Raw genomic sequence first — 14,544 nt, 5'->3', positions numbered from 1 at the left:
CCTCCAGTGACTGCCCAGTTGCCGTGAGAAGAAAACCTAACCTTTCCCATGGCCCACGACAGCCTGTGTGATTGGGTCCTGGCTGCCCCGCCCCCTCACCCTGTCCTACTTTCATTCCAGCCTTTGCATGGGATCCCCCTGGTGAGAATGCTCTTCTCCAGATCTTTGCCCGGCTGGCTCCTTCTCCTCATTCAAGTCTCTGCTCAAAAATCCACTCCTCACAGGGGCCCTCTCGGATCACCATATGAGAAGCCCTTCCCAGCCTCACCCACAGCCCAGCCCAGTTCCTACATTGTATTTTCATCACAGTGCCTCCCTTCTTTATCTTGCTCACTGCTGCATCTCCGGTGCCTAAGAGTGTGCCTGGAGCTGAGCAGATGCTCAGCACATGACTATGGAATGGATGGCGTCACGTGCTGGTCCCTTTGCCTAGAAAGCCCCGGCCGTCCCGTGCCCCTCCCTCACTGAACTGTGGAGCATCCTTCAGTTCTGGCTCAAACGTCGTTTCCTCAGGGAAGTTTTCTGTGACCCTGTTGCATCCTTTCGTCACCTTTGCTTTTCCTGCAAATAATCACATATGCTTGTGTGATTATTTGGTTAGAGTCTGTCTCTCCCACCTGACTGTAAGCTCCCTGAGGGCAGAGGGTGGTCCACCTTGCTCCCTGCTTTCCTCGTCGTGCCCAGCACATCCCTTTGTCGAATGAGTGAATGGAGGAGTGAATCCCTTTTCTGGTATCAGCTTGGTCCCCGGTTGGAATGTGTGTGCCTGAAATGAACAAGAAGTTCCTGAGTGCCCCTGACTCCCTGGTAATCTCATCAGTATGTGACTAGAGAGAGACTGCGGGAATAGGAAAGACACCTTTCCTTTTGGGAATCTCCTGACCCGGTGACACCAACAAGTAGCCCACATTATACTGCCTGAAATGTTGCTCTGCTTTTTCAGTGTTGCCTTTTACGTTTCCTTCTTAGTACTTACGTCCACCCATTGGATACCCCACCGGTGAGCATGGAGCCCAGGAACACCCTCAGTCCACTTCACCAGTGTCCCCTTTTTGTCATATTTCCAGTAACACATTGTTTTTAAAATGAGGCCCACCTGTACATAATTGTGAGACGTTATTATCAACCCTGGTAGACCTAGCAATAGATGAGGAACGTTTGGTTCAAAAATTCGTATCCTGTTTCTGTGGCTGAATGATTTTGAACAAAGCTTTTCACTTCAGTTGCTGGCTTGCTCTTTACACCTCCGAAGGACTGAAAGACTCAGAATCATAGAGATTCAGCTCATCAGTATAATCCCCAAACCCACTGTTGAGCCAGTGGGATCAGGAATCCAGTGCTACTAACTAATTTAACTTGTTGTTGAAGCTTAGATTCCCTTTCTCACCCTCACCCTAAAATACCAGCAACCCTCACAGTGACAACTAAAACTTAGAAATATGGCTTTCAAAGAAACATTTCTAAAAATATCCTAATTTTGAAAATGAATGTAATTGCTTTACATTTATAAGGATTTTTTTTCCATATCAGGCAAAGAAGCCAAAGTTCGGAGTGTATACATTTGAAATGTTTGCTGGGTTCTTAGACCATATTGTTTCTCCAGAGGATACCACAAAAATCATTGTCCTACTGCTGATTACCTAGAGCTAATACGTTAATCACAGGGCTTTCTTCATACCCCAAGGCTCTGGCTAGCTACATAATAGCATCCAAGTGTTTGGGCCAAGAATTAAGTAGTTGACATGAATGTAAGTGGAATTGTCTTAAAGCCGAAACCAGACACAGGTGTGGTTTTTGTTTTTGTGTTTAAGTTTTATTTTTCTGGGTTGTTTGTTTGGTTCTTTTTTTTTTTTTTTCTTCTTCCTTTCTTTCTTTTTTGGTAATATCTTCAGCTGATGTCCTGGCACTTGACAAAGTCATTCACACACTGTGGTCCATCTGCCTTCCCTCTTGGCGTAGGGATTAGTTCAAGCTGCTCCACTGATATATGCTCAAATGTCATAAGTACTTTTAGAAGCTCCTCTCCACCCAGCTTCTTGTCTCCAGAGAGTCATTCCTTTCCCCTTCCCCTCTTCCCCAGCACCAGCCAATCCCTTTTATCCTGCTTGTCCACTTAGTTCCCTTTCTGCTAGAACTCCCAGCTCCCTGGCATAAATAACATCCTGAGGTAGAATTTGTAAAAAATTCCAAAGATCTGCCTCGATTCTGTTGTCACATTGGACTCATCATCGGTAATATGTATCACGTGCTTCTCCTAGGGTTTCACATGCTTTATCACATTTAATCACTCAAGTAGTCCTGTAACTCTATCCTCATTCAGCAGATTGGGCCGCCGGGGCTCAGAGAAGCTAGGCGGTTTGGCCAGCGCAGCAGCGTTGGAGCTAAAAACCCACATCGCCTGCCTCCAGCTTTCCCGCTAGCCCAAGGTCCCACTCAATGACCTCTTTTGAAAGAATGGTCGCATTCAGGAGCTGGGGAGTAACTTCTCTCAAGATTTTATTGTGGTTGTTGTAATGAGACTTATTTGGGAAGGGACTTCTCTCTATAATCTAGAACACAAAAGATTAGCTCTGTAGTATCTTTTTAAAAAAATTTTTTTTTTTTTTGTCTGCGTTGGGTCTTCATTGCTGCGCACGGGCTTTCTCTAGTTGCGGCGAGCGGGGGCTACTCTTCGTTGCGGTGCGCAGGCTTCTCATTGCGGTGGCTTGTCTTGTTGCGGAGCATGGGCTCTAGGCACGAGGGCTTTGGTAGTTGTGGCTCACGGGCTCTGGAGCACAGGCTCAGTAGTTGTGGCGCACGGGCTTATTTGCTCCATGGCATATGGGATCTTCCCGGACCACAGCTCGAACCCGTGTCCCCTGCATTGGCAGGCGGATTCTTAACCATTGCGCCACCAGGGAAGTCCTACAGTTTGTTCTTGAATTCAAACCCATCTGGCATTTTGACTCATTCATATTTATGAAGACCTATGACATGCCAGACACCAGAGATAGAAGCAAGACATGTGATTCCTGCTGTCACAGAAGCTAGTGGGGAGAAGACAAATAAATGAGCGGTTGTGGTATTTTAGTAAATACCTGGGTAGGGGACATACCGGGGTGATGGGAGCGTGTGACTGGGACTTATAACCCAGACTTGACAGGTGAGAAAGGCTTCCCAAAAGAGGGGACTTCTGACTTGAAGACTGAAGGATGATGGAGAATCTTAGGCAGCTTGGGATTGGGGTTGGGTGGGCAGTAAGGTTTCAGGAAGAGGAAGAAGCAGTGTGAAGGCCTGGAGGTGAGAATGTGGTCCAGGTTGTCTCAGTTTTTGCTCATTAGATCAGATTTCATGATGTAGCTGTTGGAGAGACGTGGAAAAAGCAGATCAGTGGGGAAAGCTACTGACCACGCTCAGAAAATACCTACCTGTTTCTCACATCTAATCAACAGAAAAAACTCGAGTCTCCACTCGCATCCACCAATCCCTTCCTAGAAGATGAGCCGGCACCAGAGATGGAGGAACTGGCGATGGAAAAAGGAGACGTAGAGCAAGTAAGTCTGGTTTGCATTTCCCTGTGTAGCTACCTAATGTTTGTTTCTGAAAATGGGTCTGCTTGCTCTAAATGTGATCCCTTGGCTGTTGACTACATTCAGAGACTACAACCTTGGTGGTCTTTATAGAAGGCCTTGATCTGAAAGTGCATTTAGAAACCGGAGTGAAAGAGCAGCCCTTCCTGCCCCACCCCTTGTCTCCCGAATGGCACACCGGCCTTAGCAACACGGCCAAGCTTAATTAGCCCATGTGGTGGGGCAGCAGAACTCTGCCCTGCCTCCTTCATCATCTCCCAAGCTTGTCAGCTTAGCTTTCCATTGTCCCCTGATCTGGTCTGGTGACGACATGGGTGACTGAAAGATCCCGGGTGAAGTTAGCAGCACCGTCAGCCAGGAGAGGTCTCTGCCCAGCACAAGCCGAGCACCTTAGTCTGGAAGCCGGTGGAGAGGCCTGGAAACACCATGGTGACCAATGGCGTATTTGGAGAGTTACTTTTCAGAGCACACCAGCACTTTCATTTCCTTCAGCTTTTTCTGTCCAACTCTAAATTTCCTCTCCCTTCATCCCACAGAATGGTGTTTTTGTTTCACTGCCATTTTATGGTGAGAGAGCTTAGAGCAATAAATCAGGACTTTTCCTGTCTGGATTAGTGATCCTTCTTTTTAATTTTCTACACTTGGCTGCTAGAGGATTATTTTATGGTATTGTTTTTGCTCCAGACATCACCGAAAGGGAGGCCTACTGGGAAGAGCAGCTCTGGGAAACCCGTAGCCACGCACTTTGCAGTTAACCCTGCATTCCTAGCATGGGGAGGGTAGGTGTACAATCCTGGCAGGAGCCAAGAGAGCAGAGTTTCCAGGAGCAGTTCTGAAGTGACGTCATCAAATGTGTCTGATCCATCGATTAAATAATTATAATAACATGGATGCCTCACATCTTCATGGTGCTTTATGGTTTAAAAGTCCTTTCCACGCTTTATTCCCTTTCATCCTCACAATGCCTGCCTTTCCTTTTATAGGATTTTATATGGGAGCTGCAGGTTAAGTGACTAGCGCAGGGTTACACAGTTTGAAAGTGGAGGAGCTGAGACCAGAAGCTAGGTCTAGAAGTCAGAGACTAGAATTCCTTTTCTGGCGTTCCTTCTATTACGTCGGTGATGTCTCCCTGAAAAGTGGAGGACGTAGAAATGCATCCCATGAATAAAAGTGAATGGATAAAACTGAAGGGATACCTTGAGGCCGTATCCCAGAGATCTATGGGATTAGACATAATTGATTTAAAGCCATCATATCAGCTAGGCTGGGAGAAAACAAAAGATTTCTTCTAACTGAAGAAATGCGTCTCTCACATTTTGGGAGGAAGGACTGGGGTGGGAAAGAAGACTCTGGGTGTGGAGCTTATCCTTCCCATGTATCCTCCACCCGCGCCTGGCACCTGCACCCTCTGAGCTGGCCTTGTGTAGCTGGGACGTTCTCAGGGCCCTCATGTCTCCCCAGTACAAGTGGCTGCCATTGTCATGTCCAGAATTGTGTAGCTGAACTCAGATGCTGCCGTGAAAAGTTATCCCTTTCGCTAGTCATCTCTGGATATTATTAAACTGGATTATGATAGCCCCCATTAGCTACAAAATCAGTTTTTCCAGGTAACATATGATTTTTCTTTCTTGTGGAACTTTTTACTCGTCTTTTAAGCTTGAGGTTACTGTCTTAAAGACAAAGACCTGCTCATTCTAAGGACACAGAACACAGGTACACAGGGTAAAGCAGAGTCACGTGATGGGGAAGATGCCAGACTCTGGTTTGCCGTTAGCTGCCCGCATGACCTTAGGTGGGTTTTTACTCTCTCTAGACGTCCCTCGTTTCTCCATGTCTAGAGAGCCAGTGGTTTTCCAGCTGTATTCCTTGCCCTGTCAGATGTCACTGTGGGGAGTTGGGATGAGACCAGGGCCCCAAGTCCCTCCAAATACAGCAGTTCTGTTTTGAGTCACTTTTTTCATGGACTTCCAGATAAAATTGCTTTTGGATCAGGGGTTCTAGGTGTGTTCAAAAAGAAAGTACTGAAAACCCCTGGACTAAATGATCCACCCACAGCTTCACGGGCTATTACTTGTTAGTAATAAAACTTACACGTCAGTGACTAATGACTCCTCAGCTGCCATCCCGACCTCCCACCACCTCCCCAGCACCTGTCCCACTTGTGGTTGATGATGTGGGAGCTCAGGGCCCCCCTTTTCCCAGCCACTCGCTGGCTTCTGGAGCTGGGCGCACAGGAAGATGAGGAGCCAGGTGGGGCGCTCAGGGCAAGCCCACAGTGCACTAGTGGCAAGCTCGGCCAGAGGTGGCGGGAGGCCCCAGTAGTTGTCCTGGGTTACCCAACCCACTGCATCACTGCAGTTAGCAGACGGGTGGCCCTCGAGGTGAGGGTCGCTCCCTGCTCACCACTGCAGTTAGGCTCTGGAGAAGGGAGCGTGAACTTGAAAACAGCTATTTAGTTTGAACAATCAGTTGCCAACATGTTCCTGATGATTAAAAACTGGCATCTGAAGAGGGACTGAGGGTACTCAGAGTATAAAAGGAAGAGAGAAGAAATAAGGAGTTTCTGGTTTTAAAATGTACCCTTCTGGTGATCCGAGCAGTTAGATTTAATCTGTTTACACTGGATAGTAATAAAAGGAAATGGGACCAGCTGCAGACCTCCTTACTGTGACAACAGTAACCTTTTATTATTCCATCAAACTCCAGGAGGAAATAGCTTAAACATCTGCAGCTTTTGGACAGAATTCACACACTCCCAAATCCAGCCTGAGTGCTACTGCTAAATGACTTAGTATATTCTTTAAGCTGAGAAGCAACCCTTTGCGGAGCTGGACGGTACAAAGGGAGACACCAGTATGAGCCGAAATTCCAGCCCATTTCATCTAAATATGAGCACAGCTATGAGGCAGCCAGAGGCAGGAGGCAGCCCTGTGGAAAAAAAGAAAACAGGAAACTTCAGGCAATCCCTCCCATTGTTCCCCTCTTGCTTCCAACTCACGTTGAAAACACTGTAAGAGGACAGAGAGCCATGGCGATAGGGCCCTCCTCACTGCTAGGAGTGCCGTTAGCGGGCAGAGGCTGGGCGGAGCGGACTCCCCTGTGGGGACGGGGGTCGGGCCACCTGCACTGTCTGGTTGTGCGGCTCTCTGAGCCACATCCAGAGGGTTCTGTGGGGACTCATCAAGCACGGGGCCTCTGGGAGACTGATCAAGATGAGTTTGTTGGAATATCATGTGGTCATTTTCCTTAACCATTAGAATCTATGTTTTATACTAAATGAGCTCTTCAGACTTATCCATACATTTTTATCATGTATCACTTTTGTACATACATAAAAAGGAAAATATAAGCAAAATAAATAGGTTAAGATATTCCCAAGACTTCTTCACATTCAGAGTCTAACTCTGCTGAACCACTTAAAAAAAAACAACTTTTTATTTTGAAATAATTATAGACTCATAAGAAGTTGCACAGAGAGGTCCTGGGTACCCACTTCTCAGCTTCCCCCAGTGCTGATGGCTAACATAACTATAGGGCATTATCAAAACCAGGACGTTGGCTCTAACCCTGTTTTCACTCGGGCGTGGATGTCTGTGTTTCCCCACGGTGTGGTCCTCCAGGTCATCCGGAGTGTTGGTGATATGCCGTTTCTCAAAATGCTCCACTACTGTACCTGGGATTATCTGCCACGTTTTTTATTGTTATTTTAAACTTTTTTTCTTTTTTAATAATGTCAAACTTAGGGAAAGTTTTAAGAATATTACAAGGAACTCTCAACTGTCTTTCACTTGGGTTCACCAGTTGTTACTATTTTGCTACATTTACTTTTCCATTTCCTCCCCCCTCCCTCTCTCTCTCTCTCTTTCTCTCCCTCCCTCCCTCTCTCTCTTTCAGAACAAGTAAGTTTATAGGTATCACACCCTTTGCCTCTGAGTATTTCAGTATGTATTTCCTTTTTAGGAAATATATTCACTTAAAAAAGATTTTCACTTAAATTACTACAGATCAAAATCAGAAAACTTAACATTAGTACAATACTATTATCTCATTTACAGACTTATATAAATTTTATAATGTGATTCAAGAGTGATAAATTGAAACATTGTCAGTAGTTGGAAAAGTACACATAAATTAGTAGGTAAATAAAGCCAAATACAAAATACCCATGTTGATTTAAAACATGACAACATTCTATATTATATAAACTCCCATTTGTAATTTCCAGAAGCTATCCTACAGATATGTGAATATTTTCGTCAAGGGAAGAAAATATAAATAAAGGGAATAATTATAATGTTTATGAAGATTCTATTTTAATTAATGAAAAGATATATGGCTATAGTGGCCATATTTTCCAGTTCTAAAATCAGGATATCTAATCCTACAGAAGTTATTCAGATTAAATCACATTTGTCTATTCATTTATCTGATCATCTTATTGAAAAGAATAGAATAATTTTTTTAGAAAGGTAACTGACTTGGAAAATGTAGAACAAATAGATAAGGACCATACCTTCACAACCATCATACTGCATCATGGATCCCTCATTTTAAACTAATGGAAATGTGGAAAAACTCCTAAGGCATCTGTGAAATGAAGTGGGACTTTGAATCCAGTCAGTTTAAACTCAATGAACCTGAACTTGAGAGCCTCTTACAGTCTCAGCCTAAGGCCTGGCTTTGGCAGTGGCTTCTGGATGATAAGAGAAAATAGCCCAGACTGTAGTTATTCTTAGGAAGAACCAGAGTTTCTTCAAATCCTGCAAAAAAAAATTAAAGACATGGAACTGTTAGAAGGTGAAAAGGGAAGAGAGTTAAACATGAAATTAAATGGGATATATCTGCAGTTGACATTTAATTTTTGGTGATCATTACCAGTTTTTACAGATGCTTTTAACCGTTACAACGTTTATTTGTTTTTAATTACTAGAAGAAGGTAATCATTTCTGTCTGTCATTAGGGGGCTTAGCTTTTCCTCTTTTTATTAAAAGATATGAGCCATTCAGTTCAACAGGTGTGCTGTGCGTGCCAATTTATATCCAGATTGTACTCTTGTATCAAGCCCAGCAAAGGCTCAAGGACCTCTGTCTATTTTCAGATACCAAGAAACAGAAATAGATAGAATTGGCTTTTTTTTTAGGAACAGAAAGAAATATGTAGGAAGATCCTTGTTTATTTTTTAGATGTTTTGAAAGGGAATTTAAGTAGCAAATAATAGTTTTTAAATGCTTGCCTGCCCGGATGACCTTTTTATCAGTGGTTTCCCAGTTTCAGGTGGGGACCAGTACTGATCCAGGTTTTAGCTGGTGCAAGGCAAAAAATAAAGACAAAACAGCCAGCCTGTGTGTCTATCTCTTTGTCTTTCTATCTGATATAAGGTCACCAGCTAACTGTCTTTTCTTGGGAAGGACGGCCTTTATGCGACTATTTTCTCTTATAAAATGTTTGGGTATAAAAGTTCTTTTAGGAACTTGTGGTTAGAGTAGAAAGTAACAAAATAAAAAGTTAGCAACCCTGTGTTGACCCCCTACTTTTCTTTTTTCCTTATATTTGTTGGTGAAATTCAACAGTCTTAGGAAGCACCGCAAGACAGCAATGATCTACTAGAAAGAATTCTGGTTTAGGAGACAGGAAACTTCACCATGTGCCTTGAGGCAGGCTGCTAACACCCTCTGAGCTTCCCTTTCTTTAGGTGTAAAATAGTAGTAATAATTCCTATATTGGGGATTGTTTTGAGGAATAGATGAGATATTTCGTACCAAAGTGCTTGGCTCATAATAACAAGCAGTAAATGGAGGCTTTTACAACTGGATGGCGTGAAAGCACTTTATATGTTCCAAAGCACGACACAGCTCTGCGGTGCTGTTATTAGCTAGAATTTACATTTTGAAAACATCAGTCAGATGATGAAGAGCTTCCAAATTGAAAACGCATGTGTTATCAAAGTAGCAATAAATCTTTCACCGCACAGAGCACGTAAATGATGCCAACAAAGCTGGCTTATTGTTCACAAACTGGCATGACTCATAATACAGGACATAGTCTCAGTCTAGTTACGCTGAGTGCTTCTTATCTGTAAGTTGGGAGTGAACTTTGAAGGGGTGTTTTCTTTGAAACTGCTTGAAAGTTTGCAAAGATGACTCAAGTATAGGGTTTCTTTTTTCTTTTCTTCTTTTCTTTTTTTTTTCCTTTACAGCCCAAGAAGCCTAAAGCCCCAGACAATCCATTTCACGGCATTGTTTCCAAGTGTTTTGAGCCTCATCTCTACGTGTATATTGAGTCCCAGGACAAGTGAGTGATGAACATTTTGCTGCCTTCTGCATATCTCGCTCCTTGGGTCAGGGCTGGGGCCTCACAAGGGCACAGCTCCTTCTAGAGGCTGAAGGAGGGACTTGGGGCACCCGTTACCCTCCCTGGAAACCTGTTAAGGATGTTTTTCGGCCTTTTGAGTGTTATCATGTATTGTGTCCATGAATCTCAGAAGCCTGGGTTTGACTCTAACAAGGTTCCAAACAGGTCCCAGCACCTACTTCCCAGGTGGGCGCTGAGCCCGTATCCCACTCTGTATGTCAGCTCGTGAGGCTTTACAGTGTCAGGCGCTGGAAAGTGGAGAAAGAAAGCCTCATCTCTAATGTATATGTTTTCAAGTGTAATTTGTTTTAACTTTTCACTGTGAAATCATTTAGACTTACCAAAAGGTTTTAAAAAGCTCTCATATACCCTTCGCCCAGAGAAATGTTAACAGTTTACATAACCGCAGTTATCAAAACAGGAAGGTACCCTTCTCCCACGAATGTCCTTTCTCTGGTCCAAGATTCAATCATGCATTTAGTTGTCAGGTCTCTTTAGGCTCCGTTAAGCTGGAATAATTCCTCAGTCTTTTGTTTGTCTTTCATGACCTTGACACATTTAAAGAGTGTTTGACCAGCTATTTTGTCCAAAGCCCTCAATTTCTGTTTGTGATGTTTCCTCTTGATTAAATCAAGGTTATGCATTTTGGGCAAGAATACCACAGGGGTGACATCGTGTCCTTCTCACAGCCCAGTGCGTGATGTCAGGAGGCATCTCACCTGGATTTGTCCTGTTATTGCTGAGGTTGACCTTGACCACTTGCTAAAGTGATGTCTGCCAGCTTTCTCCCTGTGAAGCCACTATTTTTTGCTCTGTAATTCATAAGTATCTTGCAGCGGGGGGGGGGGGATACTTGGGGACTATGTAAATATCCCATGTCTCATCATACTTTGCCCGCTCATTTTTCACATCCCTTGACGATTCCTGCCTGAAACAATGATTACTGTAGTGTTTGCCAAACGATGGTCTGTTTCTGTCATTTCTGCTGTATTTACTCATTAGGGTTCTACTATAAGGAAGAGCTTCCCCTTCTCCCCCACTTGTTGATTTGTTTGTTTTTTCCTGTTTGGGCTGATGTGTTATATTTTCTTCGATGAATTATCATCCATTTAACATATGTGCTTTTTACAGAGGGGCTCCAGAAAATGTTTACAAAGCAGCCCGCTGCAGCCGGGTTCCCTCACAGCCAGAAGAGTATGGTCATGTTCCAGTATCCATTGTTCATGCGAAGGACAGAGATCCCTCTGCATCCCTGAATCTCTGTCCACAGCCAGAGCAACTGTGGAAGGCCCTTCCATGCCGGAAGGCACATTTTGGAAAGGCCCAGTTTCTGGAACAGGCCGAACTGACCAGAGACAGGCTGGTCCAGGCTCTGAGGAAAGGCCCGTAGCCTAAAGAACACACGCTTGGGAGGACCAGACAGTGGGTCACACAGGGAGGACAGCAGCTGTGAGAAAGTTCTTGAGGGGAGTTCTCGGGGAAAGCATTTAGGTGCTGAAGTCCAGTCCTTTTTTTTTTTTTTTTTTTTTTTAATGCTTCTTTCAGTTTAGAACATTCTTGCTTCCAGGTATGTTTCAAGGGTGAACCATCAGCTTAAGAGAACATTTCAAATGGCTATTTGTGTCTTAAATGGAACATTATTGTTATTCAACTATTTGATTTTGTATCAATAGATTGCTTCTATTCTTTTCTTCCCTGATTACAAAATGCTTCATATGAAAACCCCAGAAAATTACCTTTGTAAAAGCACTTCTACGTTAACAAAAACAACCTCCTCACCGCCCCCCACCTCACACAGAAAAAGTTGCCTTGACGTTTTTTGTCTTGTAAAGCCCCAGTTTTCCTCCTGCTCTCTATCTACTGGGCTTGTGTCTGCAGGCGTGCAGAAGGGCAGTAGTTACTATTGCCGTTTAGTCCTTTGAAAACACCCTCTCTTCTGCATTCACAAAGTTTTCTCTCAGGATATTAATAAGACACCCTTACGGGGCCGGAAAAGGAGCAGCTCTTTGCCTGTTAGATGAACAGGTCTTGGAGCAGCCCACCCGTATGACTATTTTGGGACAAAGCCCTCTCTTCTCTTATCAATCCAAATTCTTATTTCTTAAAAGGCTTAAAAGCTATTGGGTCCAGGGTTTAAAGTGCACATCTGAGATAACCACGTACTTTCTCAAAACTTATCTGGTCTAAAGAGTCAGTTTTCTGAATTATCTGGTGTAATTCTGGGATCTACTCTTTTCGCATGGCCTTGATTCGTATAAAGCACACTCATTGTTCGTGAGACTTTGGGCAAAGAGCCAGCCCTCCCTTCCTTAGGGACTCTCCATTTCTGTATGAAACATGCAGTGCTGGCCCCTCACCCTGCCGTCTGGCCTCGCTGGGATGTTTCCACAGCACTAGTGCAGTAGCGGAAGCTTCTCACAGGAGAACTGCGTAGGCCGTGCTGTTGTCGCTCCAGAATAAACAGCAAAAGCTTGAAGTAGAAAATTGAGTTCAAGAAATCCGTTTCCTCATCTGTTACAGGGGCGCAGCAGGCAAATAATGCCTAAAGCAGCAGGTTATTAACCTCTTTGGAGTCACAGATCCCTCTGAGAACCCGATGAAAACCACAGGTCCTCTTGCCAAAAAAACATCCACATAAACCCACACGCTATCTTGAGCACAACTTCAAGGGGTTCTACGAAGCTCGTCCTCCCTTAAGTCAGAGAATCCTAAGACTGGGGAAGGAGCTCAGGTGGGGACTGATTTGGGACAAAGTACTCCTCTTGTTGTAGTTCTGACTCAAAAATCTGCAAGGGAGGAAAATCTGAGACCATTCGCAAGTTCCCCGATGACTGAGACCCAACCCAGGGTAGTGGAAAGAGCATAGGCCTGGGTGCCAGACGGACCTGGACTTGAGTCCGCGCTCTGCACTCCCCAGCCTGGGGCCTTGAGCATGCCCCTAACCTCTCCGAGTTTATTTTGTGCTCTCTACGGTCAAGTGAATAATGCCCCCCTCCCAGGATTAGCGGTGAGGAGTAAATGACATGACACGTTGTCACTCGGCACAAGTAAACAGCACTCGGGAACTGTGCCTGCCCTGCCCTTCCGGTGATCTTGTTCTGGACTGTGGTTGGGTGGCCTGCTTGGTGCTGCCAGCTCTCTGTGGGCTTGGCATGGGGTCCACTCTTCCGTCTCCCCAGCCTCCCACCTGCCCGGGGAGAGTCCTGGCAGCACCTGCCCCAGCCCAAAGCCCAGCCTTGGTAGGAGGACTGCGGCGCCAGTGCCCAGGGAGGAGGAGTGGGGATGTCCTTCGGCCACCTCTTAGCTGGCTGGGCTGAGCTGTCCTCCTGTGCTTTGAGCAGTTTTCTCAGTTTTTGTCTATGTCCAAGGAGGAAGTTAGTAGTGTCTCTTCTACTCTTGGGGATGTAGGCGTTTTCTTTGGCTGACTTGCAGGAGAGATTTCTCTCCATAGGCACTTTGTTCACTCCATTCAGTGACATTCTCAGTCCAAGAAATTATTAGGGACTCCATTTCTGCCCATTCTCCTGAGTTCCCTGTCATAGCTTTCGTTGAAATAGAGCCCGCCACCTCTTCTAGCTGGGTGAAGCCTAGAGTCTTTCTATAAACTAATGTTGCTTGTTGTTTGTTTTGAATTAATTTCAAACTTTCAGAAGAGTTCCAAGAATCGTACATAGAGCTCCTGTGTATCCTTCACCCAGGTTCCTCAATTAACGGCTGTCTCTCCCGCCTCTGACACACACACTGACAGACACACACATACTCACGGATATGTGCACATACATGTTGTTTTTCCTGAGAGATTCAAATTCTCAAATTTCAGGCAAGATGCCCCATTACTCCTTAATATTTCAGTGTGTGTATCCTGTAAATAAGGGCACAGTCTATGTAACCGTAGTACAAACCATCAAAATCAGGAAGGTAACATTGATGCAGCACTCCCATGAAATCCATAGACCCTATTCCCTTTCCCCATTTGCCCCAATCCCGTTTTTTATAGATCTCAAATCCATTCCGGGATCACAGGTTACATTTATTTGTCATGTCTCTTTGGTTCAATCCAGAAGAATAATCTATTCTTTCTTTATCTTTCATGACTTGGAAATTTTTTTAAATTATTTTATTTTATTTTTGGCTGCGTTGGGTCTTGTTGCTGCGCGCAGGCTTTCTCTAGTTGCTGCGAGCGGGGGCTACTCTTCATTGCCGTGCGCGGGCTTCTCCTTGGCGGAGCACGGGCTCTGGGCACGCAGGCTCAGTAGTTGTGGCGCACAGGCTTAGTTGCTCCACGGCATATGGGATCTTCCCGGACCAGGGCTCAAACCCGTGTGCCCTGCGTTGGCAGGTGGACTCTTAACCACTGCGCCACCGGGGAAGTCTCACAACTTGGAAATTTTTGACATGTGTAGGCCAGTTACTTTGTGGAATGTTCCTCAGTCTGGTTCTGACTGATGCTGGCTCATGATTTATGATTCACACAGAAGTGGCACCATGTTCTTCTCAGTAACTCTTGTCAGGAGACGCACGGTATCAATGTGTCCCACAACTTGTGCTGGTCAATTTTACTACTTGGTTTAGATGGTATTGGCCAGGTTTCTCTATTAATTAATAAGTAATTAATAAGTGTTGA

At 44.7% G+C, this 14,544-nt stretch overlaps 1 protein-coding gene across 10 annotated transcripts in view; it reads left to right on the top strand.

The window, feature by feature from the left end:
* VPS53 (VPS53 subunit of GARP complex) overlaps positions 1 to 14,544 on the top strand; it is a 139,781-nt gene that overhangs the window by 63,909 nt on the left and 61,328 nt on the right. For all 10 annotated transcript variants that reach the window (XR_009537732.1, XR_009537731.1, XR_009537729.1 and 7 more), the window contains 2 exons: positions 3,432 to 3,533; positions 9,766 to 9,860. Coding sequence is in view for 1 of the 10 variants with exons in the window: in XM_060135395.1 (XP_059991378.1) it covers positions 3,432 to 3,533; positions 9,766 to 9,860 (197 nt within the window). In the remaining 9 variants the exon portion in view is untranslated. The remainder of the gene's footprint in view (positions 1 to 3,431; positions 3,534 to 9,765; positions 9,861 to 14,544) is intronic.

The sequence above is a fragment of the Lagenorhynchus albirostris genome, chromosome 20 (genome assembly GCF_949774975.1).
Source record: "Lagenorhynchus albirostris chromosome 20, mLagAlb1.1, whole genome shotgun sequence".
Taxonomy (NCBI): Eukaryota; Metazoa; Chordata; class Mammalia; order Artiodactyla; family Delphinidae; genus Lagenorhynchus; species Lagenorhynchus albirostris.
This window is presented reverse-complemented; position numbering and strand designations above follow the sequence as displayed.